The 21,960-nt window shown below is 36.8% G+C and overlaps 2 protein-coding genes across 3 annotated transcripts in view; one reads left to right on the top strand and one right to left on the bottom strand.

Moving 5' to 3' along the window:
* Window positions 1–16,055, top strand: part of LOC307157503 (uncharacterized protein) — a 33,500-nt gene extending 17,445 nt beyond the window's left edge. Inside the window, exons 10-19 of one of the 2 annotated variants that reach the window (XM_079869420.1) lie at window positions 909–986; window positions 1,318–1,398; window positions 2,272–2,376; window positions 2,583–2,660; window positions 5,385–5,456; window positions 13,709–13,804; window positions 14,018–14,116; window positions 15,080–15,098; window positions 15,213–15,249; window positions 15,353–16,055. In XM_079869420.1, coding sequence (XP_079725546.1) covers window positions 909–986; window positions 1,318–1,398; window positions 2,272–2,376; window positions 2,583–2,660; window positions 5,385–5,456; window positions 13,709–13,804; window positions 14,018–14,116; window positions 15,080–15,098; window positions 15,213–15,249; window positions 15,353–15,424 — 737 coding nt within the window. In that variant the 3' untranslated portion in view covers window positions 15,425–16,055. Of the gene's footprint in view, window positions 1–908; window positions 987–1,317; window positions 1,399–2,271; window positions 2,377–2,582; window positions 2,661–5,384; window positions 5,457–13,708; window positions 13,805–14,017; window positions 14,121–15,079; window positions 15,099–15,212; window positions 15,250–15,352 lie in introns of both variants that reach the window. The other variant, XM_079869421.1, reaches the window with a different exon arrangement.
* Window positions 1–21,095, bottom strand: part of mrps7 (mitochondrial ribosomal protein S7) — a 154,388-nt gene extending 133,293 nt beyond the window's left edge. Inside the window, exons 1-5 of the mRNA XM_079869779.1 lie at window positions 20,992–21,095; window positions 20,564–20,749; window positions 20,226–20,289; window positions 19,956–20,123; window positions 17,691–18,152 (exon numbers count right to left, since the gene is read on the bottom strand). Of these exons, the coding sequence (XP_079725905.1) occupies window positions 17,931–18,152; window positions 19,956–20,123; window positions 20,226–20,289; window positions 20,564–20,749; window positions 20,992–21,035 (684 nt within the window). The 5' untranslated portion in view covers window positions 21,036–21,095 and the 3' untranslated portion in view covers window positions 17,691–17,930. The remainder of the gene's footprint in view (window positions 1–17,690; window positions 18,153–19,955; window positions 20,124–20,225; window positions 20,290–20,563; window positions 20,750–20,991) is intronic.
* Window positions 21,096–21,960: the final 865 nt, after the last annotated feature.

Here is a 21,960-nt window from a genome sequence, read left to right as displayed (position 1 = left end):
TAAAATCTGTATGATTCTTGACCCTCTACTATTCAAACAACATAAATTAGCTCACTTTCAAATTATTGACATAAATGTAGGCAAGCATTGCTATCGTGATCATTTCCAAGCAGTAAGTTTCATTTAACTGTGTAATGTTAAATTAATATGTCATTTATCTCTCCACATTGTTTTAATCAAAAAGGTTTTTGAACAGTATGCATTAAAAGCCAAGAGGCCTTTCTGTGTGGAGTTTGCATGTTATCCCAGATCCTACGGTTTCCCCGACAATCCAAAGACATAGGTGAGGATAAGTGAATTGGAGACTAATCTGTCTGTAGGTCGTAGGTGTGAAGGAGTGTGTGTGTGTGTGTGTGTGTGTATTCTCATAACTCTGCTATGGACTGGCCATCAATTCATCCTCCCTATGGCACGAGATGCTGATGGCTCCAGTATTACTGCAACGCTGCAAAGGACCAGAATTATACTGGACAAATAGTTGTCTGTCACATCATACATATACTGTCATTAAGTGATACGAACTGTGTGTCATCTCAAGGTTTTTCCACTGGTGCGGCTCCTGACAGTGTTTGACCGAAACATTCAGTTATAAAAGCATTCAAATCTGCTGTAGGTTAAGATTTGACAGATGAACTGTGATGAGAGTTTCAGGTGTCATGAGAATAGAAAAGGCACTTGCCATCATGTGACTGAGTCAAACATTAAGCCTCACAGACATTTAGCCTGATCAATCATCAGACCTCAGTGTTCCTCACTGCTGTAGTCAGTGCTCACTGTGGTCAGGAAAGCTTTCGCAAAAGAAAGTTTAAACATTACAAAATGAGAGAGAGAGAGAGAGAGAGAGTATGAGTAGTTGGAATCCTATAATTCATTCTTTCATTCATGTTTACTTTTCTTTCTCTTTTTAGTTTTTTTGGAGGTGATTTTTTCCTTGTCTTTGTATCAAATGGTCCAGTTGATGTTCTCATTTGGATTTCCCTCTCTAGGTAATACCTGCATACTGATTCCTTCATAATTAATTACAATGATATACAACATGTAGTTTTAAATTCCACCTGTTTTTCTGTGTAAAAATCCAGTTGATTGTAATTCAGCCAATTTCAGCTTGACATAGAACAGCTTGTAGAAGCACGTGCTGACATGAGTGTGAAAACTGAATTAAGTCATTAAGAGCTCCGTAAGAAAACCACTAGACCTTTATTTCAGTGATTTAACATTTATGTTTAAGATCTTTTGAGCAATCCTATGTATTTTAGCCACGTATTACTGACTTTTCTTTTTTAATGGGAAAATAATAGACGTATTCTCTTATTTTAGGATTTTTCTTTACGGCATTGGTTCCACCACTACTGTTGCCCTTCATGCTATTTTTGCCTCGTTTCCAAGCAAAATTCAAATGTAAGTACATGTTGAAACACATTCATTCTTATCATTGTTGTATTTGTATAGATGTGGAAAGAGTAAATCCCATAATTATATTCCTGTTTTTGTGAATTTGATACTGTATGAATAGAAATGCACTGCTTATATAAAAATATATGCTTAATTTATTTGCTAAATCATGATTTTAAAGTCAACATGAAAGAGGAATTGCTATTGACACTACTGTATTGTGACATTTTATCAAAAAATAAAATAAATAATACAACAATTGAGGGTCTTGATTTTATCCATTGGTTGTTGATATTGTGAAAAGTGAGCGGTGTGTAACTGAATGGAGACACATCTGATAGTGAGTGGCTTTACTGAATGATTGTATACGTCATAGACGTCAAGTGAATCCTGTCATGAGAAGATGAAGTTATTGTAACGCTTAGTTCCACAGAAGATGAGGACGATCATACAATAACATAAGATTTCATATAATACTTAGAATAAACAGCCAACATATGAAACAGCATGCTAACATGAACAATACCAGACAACTGAAGAGTGAACAAGGAACTTGCATACATGGTGACGATGACAAAATAACAAACAGCTGTGATGATGATTAGTGTTAGTGACCATGGTAACTGATGAGTGGCAGCAAATGAGAACAAGGAACATGTGACGAATGAAAACTAGACAGTTACGACATTTTTTATTTTTTAGTTACAATTACAAGGTAAAAAAACCCACAAAGAAACACACAGATGAATTGTTAATTCATACAGAACATAAATATAGTGTCAAATTTGATTCCATGCCGACTCTTCTCAGATTTGTATCAGATTTATGTGACCTGTAAAAGTTGATGAATTCAGAAGATCATCTTTTTTTTATTCACAGGTCTCCACCAAAGATGGATAACATCATTCTGGATGGTAACAACACCGCTCCTAGATATCTTCCTTGTGATTTATATTCTTCTAACCATATTGGAAAAGGAGAAAGGTATGCTACTTTATTTTTAGTAATTTTCAATTTTCATCTAGAAAAAAACTTTCTAATATTTGTAAGTAGATTTGTTGTGGTAAGTCACAAATTTGTCTGCTTTTATGCAAGGATAAATATATTTTGTAAGGTTTACATTTATGATACACTAAAATAATTGATTTGTAAGAGATGTGCTGATCAGAAGTGCTTTATTTAATCTACAGAGTGTTTGGGATTGACCGGTGTCATTGTATTTATTGAAGTTCTGAAGATGATAGTGGTGTATGAAAACGGCATTACAGGTATTACACATCACTGACATACAGTGTCCTTTATTACCCCACACTGTAATTATAAAACAACATAAAAATATGGCGCTAAGAAGTAGAAATTACATTACTGTGATGTTTATGTCTTATATATGCAAATTAATGCAATAAAAATGTATATGTAAAATGTATAAATCATTATTCATATTATTATAAGACAAAATTCATAAGTTATATAAAGCAGATATACCCTTTAGACTATGTGCTTGGTAAACTGCACATTGTTTTTAATTTCTTAATGATCACTTCATTGCTCATGATGTGTGAGACTGAACTATGATGTCTGAAACTATTCAGATTCCTTCTTTTTTCACATTTTGTTTTTCAGCTTTATGCTAAATTGTGCTATTTTTTCCCACAATCTACACTCCATATACCATAATGAAAAAGCAAGAACATATTTGTGATTTAATTTTGAAAATGTATTAATAAGAAAAAACTGAAATATCACATTGACACACAGGGTCAGATTTACTAACCGCTTACGCCAGCACAAAACCCTCTAGTCAATTTACTGGTATGTGTGCCATTATTTAATGCCACAAAGTTAGCGCTTGACATGCTGTGATAGTTCCTGTACTGAGAACGTGTGAAAGAAGGGAGAGAATTTTCTACACTCGTGTTCATTTATTTTGAATGCCAGAGGAAGAAGTTATCCGAACGTATCGTTTGCCAAGCCATATTATTATTAATGAACTGAGAAACAGAAACCAACCATCTCTACATGGGAAAGTGTCTGTACAGAAGCCTGTCCTCAGTGAATAACACATGCTTGAAATTTGTAAAATGACACCCAAAGGACTCTTAGACTGTGAGAAACAAGATTCAGTGTCTGATGAACCTCGATTCCAAGAGTCATCTCAGGAATAAACAGGACCCTGTTCAGCATGTGCACAACACCATCCCAACGCCGAGGTTTCATCATTTCATCTCATCATGCAGTGAAGCTGTTTATACTGTAATCGACAGGGACTAGAGAACTGGTTAGGGCAGAAGGAAAGCTGAAAAAAAAAAAAAAAAGATTTCCTAGTAAAAACCTGATCCAGAGAACTCAGGACCTTAGACTGGGCCGTATGTTCAGTTTCTAATGACAAGCTTTACAGAAATCCATGTGTGCAAAGCTTATCTTATCATATTCCAAAAGACCCGAGGCTGTAATCACTCAATGCCAAATACTAATACTAAAATACTAATGCCAGTGTGACACTTCAGTTTTTTTTGGGTTATTTTTAATACATTTGCTAAATAATTACACATTTCATTATGGCGCATTGAATGAAAACAAAAACAAAAAAACAAAAAAAAAAACTGACATGTGAAAAAAACGTAAAACAGTTTAGCATATAAGGCTGCAAATATATTCTATTATGGAAAAACTATTTAAAAGAGAGAAAAATATATAATTAGGGAGAATCAATCAATAATGAATAATTTACTGCCATTGTGTATTCTGATTATGATTTTTTTTTTACATTTAAATGTACTTACAAGTGCTTAATTTTTGGAATCTGAAAACATTATTCATACTGAATAATCAGCAACTGCCCAACACTGGGTACAATATTCTCTCCCTTTACTAGACCTATTGATTGATTGATTGATTGATTGATTGATTGATTGATTGATTGATTGATTGTAAAAAATGAATCATGAGTCTTGTAATTTTCATTAAAAAAATGGAGGTGATCATTAAAAATATTATGTGTATTTTATTAAGAAAATTGTGGTTCAGTGTTTATTAGAAAATATTGAAAACATTTAACTAATAACACCAAGAGATGCATTTTCCTATTTTTTTTAAGGAAACGTACACAATTTTAAGGCTTGAAGTGAGGAACTGATAAACCTCATAAAAGGGGCTACCTATTTATTTTAAGAGAATTAGCTCATTTATGCGGTTTTATTTAGAGACATCGTTGTTTGTTCCCAGCATGCTTTGCACATGGCTGGAAATGGAGAGTAAATCTTGAAATGAAGTGTTATTTCATGTGTTTTTGAGTAAAGGGAAACATCTGTTAATGTTTAATGTTCAGGTTTGTTTGACATTTGAAAGAGTTTCTATTATGTTAAAGTTTTGATCGTTATCATTGTGCAGAAGAGTAGGGCTTATGGTTAGGTTGTGAATAACTGCATTTTTTAAATATTCTGAAGCATATTGTTACATACATGTAGCAATAACTCTGCTAATGATAGTGCAGTAACAAGTTTGATTCTGTGCTGTCCTAGTAGCATACAGTCTTTTTATAAAACAATATATCTCAAAGTTAATTATAAACGGGTCATATCCATTCACTTGACTTCACACAATTTTGAGAATAAAAAATACTTCAAATAAAAAAGCACATTTCACTAAAAAATTGTAATTCATTATGTCATAGACTAAATAAATGAGGGCGTTTTACATGATTTATTCAGGTAGATTCCATGACTGAAATCAAGCTTTAACTACTCAAAAATATTATGTGTAATATTGTTACCATAATTTTTTTAAGTAAATAGCAGTAACATTTTTTACAGTGTTAATTGATTGATTGATTGATTTGTAGGCCATTCAGTAAATTAGTCAATAAAAACATGTTATTGTCTGTATTTTGTTATTACTAGAATAGATATTATGATATTATGATCCTAGGATAAATCCATATTCTCTTCGCATCCTTTTGGCTTTTGAATCAGATTTCAGTTTTGTTTTAACAGCGGCAGAACGTTCAGAAGCGCAGAGACGAAAACAACAACAGACTGAGACAAACCAACAAGGATCAAATACATGTAATTACTCACTGCTGAATCTTAATAATAATCTTAATAAATAGTCTTAATTAGCATAAATACAATAAAGTTGATTGTATATATATATATATATATATATATATATACACTGCTCAAAAAAATTAAAGGAACACTTTGCAAACACATCAGATCTCAATGGGGAAAAATATCATGCTGGATATCTATACTAATATGGACTGGGTAATGTGTTATGAACGAAAGGATGCCACATCGTTTGATGGAAATGAAAATGATCAACCTACAGAGGATTGAATTCAAAGACACCCCGGAAATCTAAGTGAAAAAATGATGCAGCAGGCTTGTCAATTTTGCTGAAATTTCATTGCAGCAACTCAAAACGGTACTCAGTAGTTTGTATGGCCCCCACGTGCTTGTATGCATGCCTGACAACGTTGGGGCATGCTCCTAATGAGACGATGGATGGTGTCCTGGGGTATTTCCTCCCAGATCTGGACCAGCGCATCACTGAGCTCCTGGACAGTCTGAGGTGCAACCAGGTGATGTCAAATGGACCGAAACACAATGTCCCAGAGGTGTTCTATTGGATGTAGGTCAGGTGAGCGTGGTGGCCCTTCAATGGTATCATTCCTTCATCCTCCAGGAACTGCCTGCATGCTCTCGCCACATGAGGCCGGGCATTGTTGTGCACCAGGAGGAACCCAGGACCCACTGCACCAGCATAGGGTCTGACAATGGATCCAAGGATTTCATCCCGATACCTAATGGCAGTCAGGGTGCCATTGTCTAGCCTGCAGAGGTCTGTGCGTCCCTCCATGGATATGCCTCCCCAGACCATCACTGACCCACCACCAAACCGGTCATGCTGAACGATGTTACAGGCAGCATAACATTCTCCACGGCTTCTCCAGACCCTTTCCTGTCTGTCACGTGCTCAGGGTGAACCTGCTCTCATTTGTGAAAACCACAGGGCACCAGTTCGATGGGAAATGCCAATCGAGCTCCCTGGTGCTGGGCAGTGAGCACAGGGCCCACTCGAGGACGTCGGGCCCTCAGGCCACCCTCATGAAGTCTGTTTCTGATTGTTTGGTCAGAGACATTCACACCAGTGGCCTGCTGGAGGTAGGGGTGGGCGATATGGCAAAAATATCATATCACGATTTTTTTCAGGAAAATCACGATTAACGATTTTATCACGATTCTTTTTATGTTGGTTTTACTATTTTGTGACTTAGCATTACAGCCAATCTAATGTCCATATTCTAAAAACAAAACCTTAGGTAACAAAATAAAAAAAAATAAAAAAAAATGGCAGACAGGGGCAAAGATAAAAATATTTGTCATTATTTTCTTTGTTATTAAATATTAAGATCACAGATACACATTACACATACACAACTTAATATACAAATTAAATAGGCTAAACAGTGCTTTATATTTTCAGCTACAGTAGGTGTATTTAACAGTAGCATTGAAGAAAGTAATTAAATGAACAAATATGAAAATAAAACAAAACAGACTTCACTGTATAAATTAAACATTGATACTTATTAAAGCTACTATTAAAGTTATCAGTCAAGAGCAATGAGTGATTTTCTCTTTGCATTTTGTTGTTTTATTAACATTAAAGGATATCCCTTTAAAGAGCAACTTGCAGGTTAGAAGACCCAACAAGTCAATGTATAGAAAAATAATGTAGGAACTAGATTTTCTTTAAAAAAAATTTATAAATACGCTACAGTGGCTTCTGGAGTCGTTTTTGTGAGAAAATTTTACTTCCGCATCTGAAAATGGGCGTGACGGGCGAGAGTCGTGACGTAGCACGAGGGAGAGCGGTCGATTCAAACAACAGGGAAAAATGGATTGCAATGACATTTCGGACGCTGAGGAAATTGTTGACGGACCACAGCCATACAATTATGAGCCTGCTAGGCTGCCAAGAGAGCAGGGACAGGCCGGGATCAATGTTAGACAGAACATATTGGAACTTACAATAACAGAAACTAAGCTTTGATCAGGCGTTTGTCATGCTCATTAATATCCGCCCAGACTAACCTTACATGATATAACTTAGCGGTTTCTCATCGAGAGACAGAGAGATATTTATTCCTGCTAACATTTTTTGTTCCATAGGTGCTTGTGTGGGAAATGCGAGGCAATGTTTACAGCTGAGGAAAGTCAGTGTTGCAGGGAGGTGGATGCATACTGGGCCTTACTGGAAAATGCCAAACTTCCATGGTTGCAGTTAGTGTTACTACAGTAAAGCCATGGTGAATGTTGCTGATCTGTGGACACTGGATAGTTCGTTCATTCATTGCACAATGTTTATTCCTGGTTTCCACGTCAGCGCTGTTTGATCCGTTAATAACGGAGAAATGTGAATATTTCTCACTAGATCTCGCAGCGATGTTATTACTTCAGTGGCGAATTCAAATGCTTTATTTACTGGATCTCGCAGTTACAGTGTTGCTTGATCAGGCTCACGCTGCACTGGTCCAAACTGATAAACGGTCCACACAAACACAATAACGAGTAACGTTAGCTCAGTTTCGTTCCGCTTACATTGCGTTTGCCAGTTGATGTTGTGCTCGCGCCTACATCCGGCGGGAGAACCCGAAGATGCGTGCACTGAAAGAGCTCAGGTTACAAATTACAATGGATGTGAATGAAGAAACCGAGTTCTCCGACGAGCATGCCTATGATGGCCCACAGTGATCAGCCTCACATGGTCCTTACTCCGAAATCCCATCCGAGATTCCAACAAATCTCCAGGTCGATAATTCTCCGGAGTGAAATGTGCGCCACAAACGACCGAGTGTGCGGTGACAGACGCGGCAGTGAAGTCTGCTCTCTTCACCTGAACAAAACGCACCTAAGAACGAAAAGCCTTGTTTTTCCTAGAAGCAAAATGATGGACACGATGTCCTGACAGGCTGGATTTTGTGCAACCAGCACAAACACAATAATTTACCATTATGGCTTCTCTAAAACTCGATCTAAAACTTTCTCTGTCGCTCACTACTGCTCTAACTACTACACCCACAATGAGAGCGCTGGCTGAACGCGAGCTCATATTTACCTCGGCATACGTCATATGACGCGTTGCTATAGGGGGAAAGGCGTATTCCAGAGCCTAGCACATTTTCATCAAAATCTCTACAACCAATTAGATTTCATTAGTAATTTCTACATATGTGTTTTTAAAAAACCTCTTCAGACAATATCAAGTATTAATTCAGTTATAAATTTAACCTGCAAGTTGCTCTTTAAGGACAAGCGGCAGCGTGTTTACTATTGCTACTGTCTCTTTAAGGGCCTGCTCACATATCGCGTCTTTTGCGCGCGCAAGTTCGTTATTTCAAATGTAGCCGCGCGGTATGAGTATCGCAAGCCAAGAGGGTCAGAAATACGCCATAGGCTAATCGCGTTTAAAGCCAAACGCCGTCAAATACGGCGTTTTAAACCGTATTGGACGCCGTAAAATACGCCGTTGTAATTACAAACGCCGTAAAAGACGCGCGAAATACGTCAATGACGCCGTATTTGACGGCGTTTTAGTGTGCATGGAAAGCGCCGCTTTTTACGCCGTTCAACTCGCCATATGACGCCGTAAAAAACGCCGTTTTGGTTGCACAGAGCACGTGCTATTTTACGGCGTTTTGCTTATAGTATAATGAGACACGCCCGCTGATTTCCACAGCCAGTAAGTTTGAACTGTTCTCTCCCAATCAATGATGAACTGAGTCAGACCAGACGAATTCAGCACGGATCATTTAATCCAATTCTTATGCTCATATATGAGGAGTTATTAAACAAGGAAAAGTGTTTAATAACACTAAATATTGATATAACCAATAGAATGCCCTATGAATTTGTGTTTTAATAGGCCTATTTGAAAAAAATAAGACGAATGTATTTTTTGCTATTTCTAAAAAATGTGTCAGGTTTGTTGGTTGGTCTATAAGCTTCTCCTTCCAGAAATAATAGTGTTCCGATTTTTGTAGGCTAATTAAATTCGTGTTTTATTAATATTACATTGATTATATATTCATTACATAACATTATTACATTTCGTTATATCCAATATATTTTTGTAAAATGAAGATTCAATTAGTTTGTCCTTTCGATCGTCCAGTTCATAGTGAAATAAACGACTTGGGGAAAAAAGTCAACCGTTTGTGTGTATAGAGGTTCAGTGAGTAAAGCCGTTTTTAAAATACGAATTTTGAAATAATTTCCGTCATTTTAAAAGATAAAACATAAGGTGCAAGGGGAGCAAATGACAATAAATAAATAACAATAACATAGCCTAGTTATTTATTTCCCACATTTGAGTCATTATTCTTAAAAGAAATGTAAATTATGCTTGCAACAATAGCTGTAGGTTAATTGGTCTGGATGAGTGTGATTGACCTAATATTGTGTCCCAGACAGGCATTAAATAATTCGTGAATATTTGTAAAAATTCGTGGCTTGAAAGAGTTGGAAAATTGACAGTTCTGTCGATGTTTTGCCCAGACAGTTAGTTAAGTAAAACTAAAACTTTTAAAAACATTTAAATGCTAATCGAAATAAACCTGAAATAAAGGAAAATATAACTATTAGTTAAAAAACTTCAACTAAACGGAAATGAGAATTTTTTTTTTTTTAATCAACAAACTGGATTCATTTCGGGGTTTTTTTTTTCCTGCCACCTTCAACCGACGCGATCTTCCATTCATTAACCGACAAGATTATGTTAAATTAAAATTAAATTAGAATGAACAAGTGACTGTGACCCATTAAAAATACCAAAAACATTTTTTAGTTTTAGCCTGCATGTAAGCAGCAACAGAATATGGGGATTTATCGTATTTAGGCTACCTAGTGCTAGCCTGGTAATACCAGACTCTGCTACTTCTCTTTGCTTCGTAGACAGAGTCTGGAATGGCATAACAGAGAAGTGTTTTCTCTCTCGCGGGGGGGCGCTTGTCTGAAGTTTAAAATCATTGGTTACCCGTAAGCCAATCACATAACGTTTGGTTATGGCGTGTGTTATGCGCATGCTCAGCCGCATTTAACTTCCACTGTAAACACATGTATGATGCAAAAACAAAACCATCGAGCGAAATACCGGAGTGAACATGGCTGTGAACGACTTTTGCAGGTTAAGTGAAGTAAATCTACGCATCCACGGTACAATCAGCGTCTACGTCACGGCTCTCAGCCCGCCCTCTGTTCGTTGATTGGCCCGGCTGTTTCCAGACCGGTGGCAAACAGAAAGCTCTGAAGCTGTCTCAGACTAAGTACAGAAGCGAAATGAAATTGAGCGGAAGTACGAAGTCTGACGTAGTCAGGCTAACCTAGTGCTTCTGTGAACGGAGAAAAAACAGGATAACATTCATAACTGTATACTCTATCCATAATTCTGATACATATGTTTCTCAACTGGTTTTGTGACAGTGCTTAAAAAGATTTTTATGAATAAACTATGTTTTCTGACTGTCTGTTTTAAAGATGAAGTTGACGATCGCCATATTCGTAGTGAACGCGCATATAGAGAAATGACATAATAGATAACATAATCAGAGAGTAGCCTTTTTCTTTTCTTTTCTTTTTTGAATTATTTCGTTTAAAGACATTTCAAGCTTTGTGTATTTGATGTACTATTTCTCATGTCGGTGTGAGGCATTTCGTTAAGTTAGGATGAGATGCGCTTAACGTGCAAGTGATCGCGTGGGCGCCTCCATGATTATATTGTCCGTTAGATTTGCTTCTTATTCATTAAAATTAAGATACAATTTATACAAAACGAAATTCACTTTAAAGAAAGGCTTTCTACAAAACAAAACTTAATGAAGTGCTCAAAATCATGTCTGAACCACTCCATGTCTCATACTGCACATCCTATCTTACTCGTGCTGTTCACTTTTCATAAATCAACATAAATGGAAAAAAATAACATAATATTTGAACAAATATGAAACTAAATGCGCTTATTTAATGGCTACAACAGTATAGTAGGCCTACAGACTCTCTATTTGTCAAATTGCTGCACATTCATTTAATTCTGAATTTTGCACACACAAGTTGAAAGGCATTTGTTCAAGTTCACGGATAATTGTGCGTTCATTTATTAATCATTATGAAAATCATAACAAAGAGGGCTATGCTATTTACAAAAAAAATCAGATGAGCCCAGAACGCAATTACACGTTAAGTATTTTCCCCCATAGAAAACCATTATAAGAACGCTTAATGTTGCTTAATGCAGATTAGAATGTCCCCTTATTATGTCGAAATAACGAGATATTATGTCGATACCACTGCTGTGTCCACCATGGTCTCCACATTCTTGATCAGCGGAAACGATTTTTGCTTGTTTGGGATCTGACTGGCCAGCGTATTTGAAAAAGTTAAGCAAACTTTGCTGTCTTTTTGACATTTTTCTCCTGAGTGAAACGATTGAGGCTAGCAGCAATCTCAACTAGCACACCAAGCGTGCAAGTCATGTGTCACCCATGTTCACATGTTCCGGCTCAAATTAAGCCCTGTGACACCCTTTTAAAATGTGAAGATCCTATTAATTTTGCTTTATTGATTTGAATGTTCTTTAATATTTTCTTTAATTTCAGTTCATTATTTAGCTTGGATTATTTTAATACATAAAATTAATAATTCATTGGGAGCATAAAATCGGATTACCACAAATGATCCGTGCTGAATTCGTCTGGTCTGACTCAGTTCATCATTGATTGGGAGAGAACAGTTCAAACTTACTGGCTGTGGAAATCAGCGGGCGTGTCTCATTATACTATAAGCAAAACGCCGTAAAATAGCACGCGCTCTGTGCAACCAAAACGGCGTTTTTTACGGCGTCATATGGCGAGTTGAACGGCGTAAAAAGCGGCGCTTTCCATGCACACTAAAACGCCGTCAAATACGGCGTCATTGACGTATTTCGCGCGTCTTTTACGGCGTTTGTAATTACAACGGCGTATTTTACGGCGTCCAATACGGTTTAAAACGCCGTATTTGACGGCGTTTGGCTTTAAACGCGATTAATCTATGGCGTATTTCTGAGCCTCATGGCTTGCCATATGCTTACGCTCTGCTATCGCGTGCAGTGTGAAACCGGCGTGAGAGTTGCGCGCGACGCGTCTAATATACACGCATTAGACAAGCAGATTTTCTCTCAATTTTCTCAAGTTTGCTTTCACTTTAGACATAAACGACTTTATGTAAACCTTGTGTGTATTTGACAGTATAAGCACAATAAGACTCGAAAGATAACTTAGTCCAGTATCCAGGCGCTGGTGGTAGACAGGCTTTTAGTGCATGTGAGCTTCACATGAACGCGCTGAGGAACACACATGTTAGAGCAGCGCATCAGCACGCGAATTAAATGTTTAACCGACAAGGCATTAAAGCACATGCAAATTATGAACTTTTGTGAACTGCAGTGTCCCGTTCCGCTGCGTTAACATTTTATGTGAATATACGTCGCGTTGTTCAGTATGTTGGGACAGAGGCGCCAGAACAGATATAGGCTAATGCACGATTCTACGATATTTCTTCAAAAGCAGATCGTGGAGACATTTTAATCGCCCACGATCAAAAATCGTCATATCGCACACCCCTAGCTGGAGGTCATTTTGTAGGGCTCTGGCAGTGCTCATCATGTTCCTCCTCGCACAAAGGAGCAGATACCGGTCCTGCTGATGGGTTACGGACCTTCTAAGGCCCTGTCCAGCTCTCCTAGAGTAGCTGTCTGTCTTCCTGGAATCTCCTCCATGCTCTTGAGACTGTACTGGGAGACACAGCAAACCTTCTGGCAATGGCACGTATTGATGAGCCATCCTGAAGGAGCTGGACTGCCTGCACAACCTCTGGAGGGTCCAGGTATCGCCTCATGCTACCAGTAGTGACACTGACCCTAGACAAATGCAAAACTGGTGAAAAACAGTCCGAAAAGATGAGTAGGGAAAAAATGTCAGTGGCCTCCACCTGTAAAACCATTCCTGTTTTGGGGGTTGTCTCACTGTTGCCCATCTAGTGCACCTGCTGTTAATTTCATTAACACTAAAGCTGCTGAAACTGATAACCAACCCCCTCTGTTACTTAACTGACCAGATCAATATCCCAGGAGTTTAACTGACTTGATGCTATTCTCTGATTAAAAAGTGTTCCCTTTATTTTTTTGAGCAGTGTATATATGTTTAATTGATGCAACTATTTGATTGTTTGATGTTTGTTTTGTTTTGTGTGTGTGTGTGTGTGTGTGTGTGTTATAGTGCCTCTCTGTAATGAAATCATGTATATGTTTGGAGCAGTTGGTCTTGTTTTGCTTAACTCTGTTACACTGGCAGCAGAACTGATCCTGAAAGCACGTAAGTACATATCTAAAATATTATATTACATTATAGAAATCTTTTAACATCAGTTTTATATAATTACACACACAATAAAAAACATGCTGAAAAAGAACCGAACACAGCAGGGTTACATTATACAACTACTAAAATATGCTTTACTGTTTTGCTTCCAAATGTCCCGTGTATCTTCCTATCTCTTCAATGTTATTCTATCATTTTAATTCTTAGGAAACGGTGAGCGCGTCTTGAAGGATCTGAGAGTCATTGTCTTCCCCTCCGAATGTGTTTTTGCCTTGTATTGGCTCATTTTACTTCTGCATGCTTACTGTAAGTATCTTTTTATTTTTTTAATTATCATTAGGGGTTCATGTGCGTAGCACTGAAACTAATTTGCAATTGCTAAAATTTCTAAAGATCAGCATTCTCCCCTAAAAGTGATCAGGCAGAAACTTTAAAACTTTAAGGGATGGGAGTTCTCACAGCGTCTACAGCGTCACCCAATCGGTCTAATAGTGGCGTTACAGCTATCAAATGTAGCCTACGTAATGGCTCATAACTCCAAACTGTTCGTCGCAGAATCGAGTGCATTATATCCTTGACTTAAAGGTATAGATTTTTTACTTCCGGGTGGATCACCTATACTATTGGTCCTCCTAATTGTCAATCATTCTGGTGAATCAATCAAACTTTTCAAAAAGTGGAGAGGGCGGGTCTTATCTAAAATTCGGAAAGATCCTCCGCTATACCTTTAAGACAAACAAAACACACTAATTATGCATATAGCGCAGGAACTGAAGATCGGATTTAGTTTAATTTTGCGGAGACACACTTATGTGGCCAAGTGTAAATGGAACCGTTTTAACAAATCGGATAGCTTTCCAGTCAGTAAAAAAGTGGTGTAAATAGGCCTTTGTGAGTTAAGAATTTTTTTTTTTTTTTAATAATCTAAAGAAACCTTTTCCACTATAAAGAACCTTCAATGGAAAGATTCCATGGATGATTGAGGTTCTTCACTAAAACTTCAATAACTGTAAATAACCTGTATTTTAAAGAGTGTATCCTAATATGACAGTGAACGGGGCTGGTGGGTCACTGGTTTATTTGACAATATCTATAATGCTGATTTGTAACAGATGCAAACAGTTATTGAAATGATGTTCAATGCTGGTAAAATGAGACAAATATTAACCTACTCCTTACAGAGACTGATACAGAGACTGTGATTCTGATTTTTCCTTAATTATTAACATTTTAAACAACTTTCTCTCTCTAATGTCTCCTGTCACACAGGGAAGGTTGTTACAAATAAGTAAGTTCAGATTTGTATTCAATACAGCTCTCATGGGCCTATGTATGTATGTATATACAGTATATTCAACTGTGTATATCAATGTTATATCTGTAATTGTGTTTTCTAATACAGATTTACACACAATCTAAGACACAGCCGTCAACTCAGGGTAATACAATAATTATGAGTGATATAAACTGATCTGCAAGGTTTGACATCTTCACAGTTCAGATGTGTAGTTGCCAAATAACAATGTCTTGTTTTAAACACAGAACACACGAGCAGAGACTCATGAAATGGAGAATCTGTCAGCGCCTGATTCTGCTGTTTCACAGACACTGTGATCGAGACACGGACTCTTCCACATTTCTCCTGCACTCTGACACTCTCTCCATCTGTAAAAACCATGAAGACTTCAGAATGTGTTGCATTCTGTTGCAAATTGCTTGGATCATTTTATATTGGTTGTTGAATCATTTCAAAAGTTAATCATGGCAGTATTAAGCTTCTTATAAACAAAGTTTTTTTTCATAAACAGTCAGATTTCAGTACAGCGCTTTTGTAAATGTGTTGTGCTCTAAAAAATGTGAATATTCATATTTGAGTATGGGAGTTGAATATGTTTTGTAAATGTTTATGTGGCTATTGCATCAGAATTAGGCATCAGCTTTTATGCACAGGCTGTTTTCACTTTTAATGACTCAAAGATATAATTTTTCAACTCAAAATGGATCTGCTTATGTTTGTGTTTGTCTTTATTTTGATAATGTCTCAGGGTACTGTATGTAGCCATACACTGAAGGTGCAGAATTGGCTGTGTCAAATTGAAATTTGTGCAAATATATTTGTGCAAATACCAGTTTGTAAAAACAAATCCTTTTGTAAAGTGTCTGAATTTAGTCTGTGTGTGCATGCTGTCAGATAATAATAAATGTTCAGAGAACGCTTTCTATTGTCTTCAAGCTCATCAAATATATATATATACATATATATAAAACCTTTCTGCTTGAAAAGTGTTCAGTTGTCCATTCTGGTCGATTTCATAAGAACCACTAGTTTTTCAGTAGACTGTTTCTATTATTTTGCTGGTTACTGCTCATAGAAGATTGTCTTTTAGTTTCATCGCATTGATCTGTTGTCATCTAACAATAATATACAATGCAGATTTATTAACCTCAAACAATCTTATATAAGCCCCAATGGAAAAACATTAAAGGGTTAGTTCACCCAAAAATGAAAATTATGTCATTAATGACTCACCCTCATGTCGTTCCAAGCCCGTAAGACCTCCGTTCATCTTCGGAACACAGTTTAAGATATTTTAGATTTAGGCTAGTCCGAGAGCTTTCTGTTCCTCCATTGAAAGTCAATGGACGGCATACTGTCCATGTCCAGAAAGGCAATACAGACATCATCAAAGTAGTCCATGTGACATCAGTGGCTCGATCCAAGCGACGAAAATACTTTTTGTGCGCAAAAAGTAAACAAAAATAACGACTTTATTCCACTATTCATTTCCTTCTCTCTGGTCTCGAGCTATTTCACGTAGTGTAACTGCGTAGCGCGTCTGTGTTGTACGTCACACGTAGGCTCACTATTGGCCGACGCTGGTCATGTGTGATGCGTGTGACGTACAAGTTCTCGAGTCAACAGTGCATTGAACTGGTGGCAGAAGTTCCCGAAGCAGAACTACACAACTCTTAAACTGAGAAAAGCTGCTGTGCCGAAATCAGTGTCTAGAGGTCGATGTTTAGTAAATGTTGAACGTGCACATTTTTAGACGAGCTGTCAAATCAGACATCAGACCAAAAAGTTTCAAATTCACAGATGAGGCTTAAGCAAGTAACAGACTAAGATGCATGTTTGATCTGTATTGACAAAGAAACTTGCACTGACATTTCTTAAAATATCGTCCCCTTGGAATTATAAGGTTCTATCTGCGTTCTGAGCAGTTTTGAGATATTGAGCTTTAAAGATTTTGCATTCCATTCGACTGTGTAGAAAGAACCTTTTTATTTTCTAAATAAAAAGTTCCAAAATGTACACAACTTAAAAAACATCATCACATAATGTAAAGAAGTGGTCACAGAATAAGAATATGTGAATAACTAAATTTTGACAAAAATGTCAGACAGAACCTTATAATTCCAAGGGGACGACATGTCAGTGCCGTTGTTTTGTCTCAAGATGCACACCAGTAATGTTTACGGGTTTTAATAAGGTACGTTTTCAAAGGCCATTGAATTTAGGCCTAATCCTGGCTTAATCTAAACCCTGACTGTGAAACCAGGCCTCAGACTCTTAAGCATTTTCCTATTTAAACAAGTGCTTATAAAGGAAAAAAGCGTTGCAGTTAGTTTGCACAGTTACAATAATAGTTTTATTTTGCACAATTTCAATCTGATGAAGATCCACTGGATTGAAATGTTAACATCAAGTCAGATGATATGCCAAAAAAAAAAGGTGCATTTGAAAGAATAAAAATAAGCTCCTGTTCAGCTGGTTTGGGGCTTTTGCGGATTAGACGATAACTTGAAGTTGTCTTGATGCCACTTCAACACTTTAAAATAAAGAATTAAACATTTTTGTGCACACTGAAATCTCACAAACCTGTAATGAGATGTCTAAGATTTGTTTTGCAGTCGTTCACACTGTTCAACTCTTGTGAAGAATTACAGGTCAAAAATGGAAATGTGACTTTTATAGCTTACTTTGTTTACTTTCATTCAAAGACAATCTGTATTTATGAGTCAAGATGACAGATTTTCTCATGTCCTTTTTCTCAGAGTGAAACTCATCCAAACTCCTGATGCCCTCAGTCCTAAACCATGTAGTCCAGCTGTTCGGTCTCTACCACCAGCGGTAGTGTGCGTACGCTCTGTTGGCTTCGGCCATCTTGTGAAGGTCATGTTTGCGCTTCACCACATTTCCCTCATTCGTGAAGGCGGCCAGCAGCTCCTGCGAGAGTTTCTCGTACATGTGTGTGCGACGGTGCTTGTTGTCTCTGCATTCTGTGATCAACCACTTCATGGCCAGAAAACGCCGGCGATTATCCGTGAGAGGGACGGGAACCTGCAAGAACAATCACAGAGAAAGATTCAGTATTTGATCGGCGTTTTGATGTGATTCCTAGAGCTTGACAACATCGTACATTGTATGGAAAAGATCATAATGGACTTTCTGCATAACATTCGCTTTTGTTTCACAGAAGAAAGAAAGTCATGCAGGTTTGGAACAACATGAAGGCGAGTAAATGATGATAGTTTTCTCTTCTTGGATGAATTATCCTTTTATTCGTAAAATTCTATTCAGAGAGCTGCAAATTACAGCATAAAATCCATGTACTATAAATCACTCTGGATAAAATGGTACATATTTCAGTTTTCAAAAATGTTAAAGATAAATATTGTCGAAAACATGTTGCACATTCTATTCATCACAATTTTGCGCATTTCTGTTGCCATCATTTTTGTTAAATAAATACAATTAAATATTCAGTCACATTTCTCAAGATCATTTTATCAATGTTGGCCATTTAACAACCTATTAGTGAACACTAATTCTGAATGTGAACTGAGAATTGTAGATCTACAACACCTGGGGCCTCATGTATAAAACTTTAAGTAGATTTCATCATAAAAGCATGTGTACGCCAGAAGACCAGAACGTGCACAATATTCCCTTAACTATACATGGCACTTACAATGTCTAGTTTTACTAAGCAAAACATCATCTGCATATCATTTCCACATGCATATTTCCATCCATATGATACCGTGTTTAAAGATACAAGACATTAGGAACATATGACTATAAATGCTATTTGTGCCATCAGATTACATTTCTAAAAATCATTTAGTATCCTTGTCTTGTTTTAGAATAAATACTATATCAAAAAAATATAGTATACCTACTTTTCAGAGAAAGTTTTCAGTGAAAAGTTATTCTCATTCTTTTCCACTGGCCAAATAGTATTTTTAATTGTTTTAAATAGTTTTTAAACTAAAATATATGAAATTTTGCCTATAACGCTAACATATATATTTTAAGATGTTTATACAGTATATTTTTTATGGAAACAGATATTCCTCATTACTTTTACACAGTGTAACTGTAAATACTATTATCTGACTCAGCGCATCACTGAGAAAACTTTTTTTTTTTAAAGTGCAAATCTTATCGTTTCCTTCAAATTCTATCCTTCAAAGACAGTGGTATTTTTCATAATGTTGTGAAGATGACAGGAGGAGTTATCATTACGCTGCTGTCTGCTTTAACATGACATCAACAGCAGAGTTTGTACAGTACTGCATCATCAGACCTTTTCAAACCGGCCAATGGACCGTTCGACCACTGAACAAATCCAGCAGTGTCCGCCATAATATCAGAGTCGCATCACTGATTATTGTTCCCGCGAGACATGAGTTCTGCAATTTAGTTTAAAGATGAATGATCATGTGCCTACAGCACTCCTCGCTGTCATTAAAATCTAGCTTGTGTTCAAAAGCAGAGCATCCACTACAAATATCTAAACTCATTTAATTTTTGCTTAACTTCTGGATTATGACTATGTAATTTGAGTGCTTAATTCCATTACTGACAGAGAAATATTTAATCTAAATGCGTATCAAAATGAAAACAGAGTTTAAAATCATTCTGTTTCCTTCATTGCTTTGCTCACTCCAGTAAACAAGTGCGTTCGCAAGGTCTAGATGACAGCTTATTTACACTGTTTACTTTTTATAAATCCCGATATGTGCTTGGAACGCACATTTCAATTAAATTTTTATGCATAAGCAACATTTTTTATACATCAAGGCCCCTGGTCATATTATCTCACAGTCGTAAAGTAAATATTCAAGGTTGTTCACTGACCTGGTAAAACTTTCCTCCTTTCTGAACACTGGCCAGACCAATGATGGGTTTGCAGTTGTCCAGAGCCTGATGGAAGATGGCGTACGGATTACACTCCACCTCGTCTCTCTTCGCTGCGGGAGATTTGTGGTATTTCTCCACCTGTCTTCTCTTTATGGTCTCCAGCGTCTGAACAGACACAAAACATCCAAGCAGAAATTATGTCAACACTCATTTCAGGTAATGTACCATGGTATTTTACAAGTGTATAGAATGGGATTTCAGCCAAACCTGTGTCATGATTCCTCTAGCAAGGATTTTGTTGCCATCTTGCATCATCATGTTGATGAACTTGCTGTTGCAGGAAAATAGAAAATCAATGTTATGAAGAATACACACAGCAGGGTCCAAAAATATGAAAGCTTGTTATCGCTGTGACTTATTATTCTGTGTATTGGTGATATTGTTTTTAAAATGTACACCATAATTCAAATAATATCAGCATAGCTTGCTTCAATTACTCAGATTTCAATGGTGGCCTCAGACTTTTGGACCCCACTGTGTTTATATACAGGTCTTAAAGCTATAGTAACATTTAAAGTTGATAGTTAAGCTCTTTTGGTTTGTACCTTATCAAAGGGTCGCTGAAAGCAGAGCTGGTGTCGCTCGACAACGCTGCTTTTATCGGACTCACTGTCTTCAGTTCCTGCAGCTCTTTCTCTTCAACACTGAGCTCTGACTCTGGAACAGCATCTTTACTGGGATCAGGATCCAGATAGTATGGATTATACCGACTCCATCTCACGAAACACACACTGAGAAAACATAATAGACATAATATCAGCCGATATAAATCTTTATAACACAGAGAAAAATCAGTACAAACAGCAGCTTTGGTTTAGAAATAGATTAAGCACATGGTTCAGTTTGCGAAGAACAGCGTGAAATCAACAATGAATCATTCAAAGTATGAATTACAGAGCAACGTTGATGTGATTTAGACCTAATTTCGGACATTCATTGTACAAAATAAATAAATAAACCTAGTAAAATGTACCTCGGTGTCCAAGGTTTCAGTAAATATCTGACGGAGGCTGCCATCTTTAGAAAGATGTCATGAGTTTGTCTCAGATCAGCTTGAGCAACACAACATCTGAACTTCACACTTAGAGGATAAATAGAAACACAGATCTCAGATCAGCGGTTCAACTCACTCTGACGCGACCGTGAAAGGACCTCAAATGGAGAACGCGACCTAAGATATTGCCTGAGTAAAATAATACTACAAAATGTGTTTTAAAATTTAAAAAGTCTAGCATTTTTACCTTTATAGTATTTTATATACGCAGTTTTTTTTTTTTTTTTTTTTGCTCAGTAGACTACATAGACTAAATTACTAAATAGACTGAATATAGGCACCTTAGTGAGTTTCGTGTCGGCTAAATGGGTTTGTGCTGCCCCCAAGCGTCGCAGATAAATCAATAAAATAAAGCAATCATTTACATAAGGTTAACATTAGGCCTACATGATTTTTGGATGAAGAGATTGATGGGTGATTACAGCGTGTAATCATTTTTTATTAATTCAACTGCTCTTTGTGATTGATAAATTACATATTTAAATATTAAATATATTATATAGTTTTTATATAGGCCTATGTTTTTAAAATATCAATGTCTAAATTTGAAAAATGGATATAGAATATACAACATAACAAAAATAGGAGTTTTCACTCTCTGTTTGTTAAGTATTCATATTGCAGTGCTGCCATTTTCAACTCTCACACATTTAAACATAGGCTAAATACATGTTACATTTAGTCATTTAGCAGACACCTTTGAGTTGATCAAGAGTTTTCAGTTGTCTTTTGAATGTAGTCAGAGATTCTGGGAAGATCATTCCACCAGCATGGAACTGTGAATGAGAATGTTCTGGAAAGTGATTTTGTGGCTTTCTGTGATGGAACCACAAGCTGTCACTCATTGACCGATCGCTGTAGTGTAACGCCTCAGATCAAGCGACACAT

This window comes from Squalius cephalus (genome assembly GCF_949319135.1).
Source record: "Squalius cephalus genome assembly, chromosome: 1".
Lineage (NCBI taxonomy): Eukaryota > Metazoa > Chordata > Actinopteri > Cypriniformes > Leuciscidae > Squalius > Squalius cephalus.
This window is presented reverse-complemented; position numbering and strand designations above follow the sequence as displayed.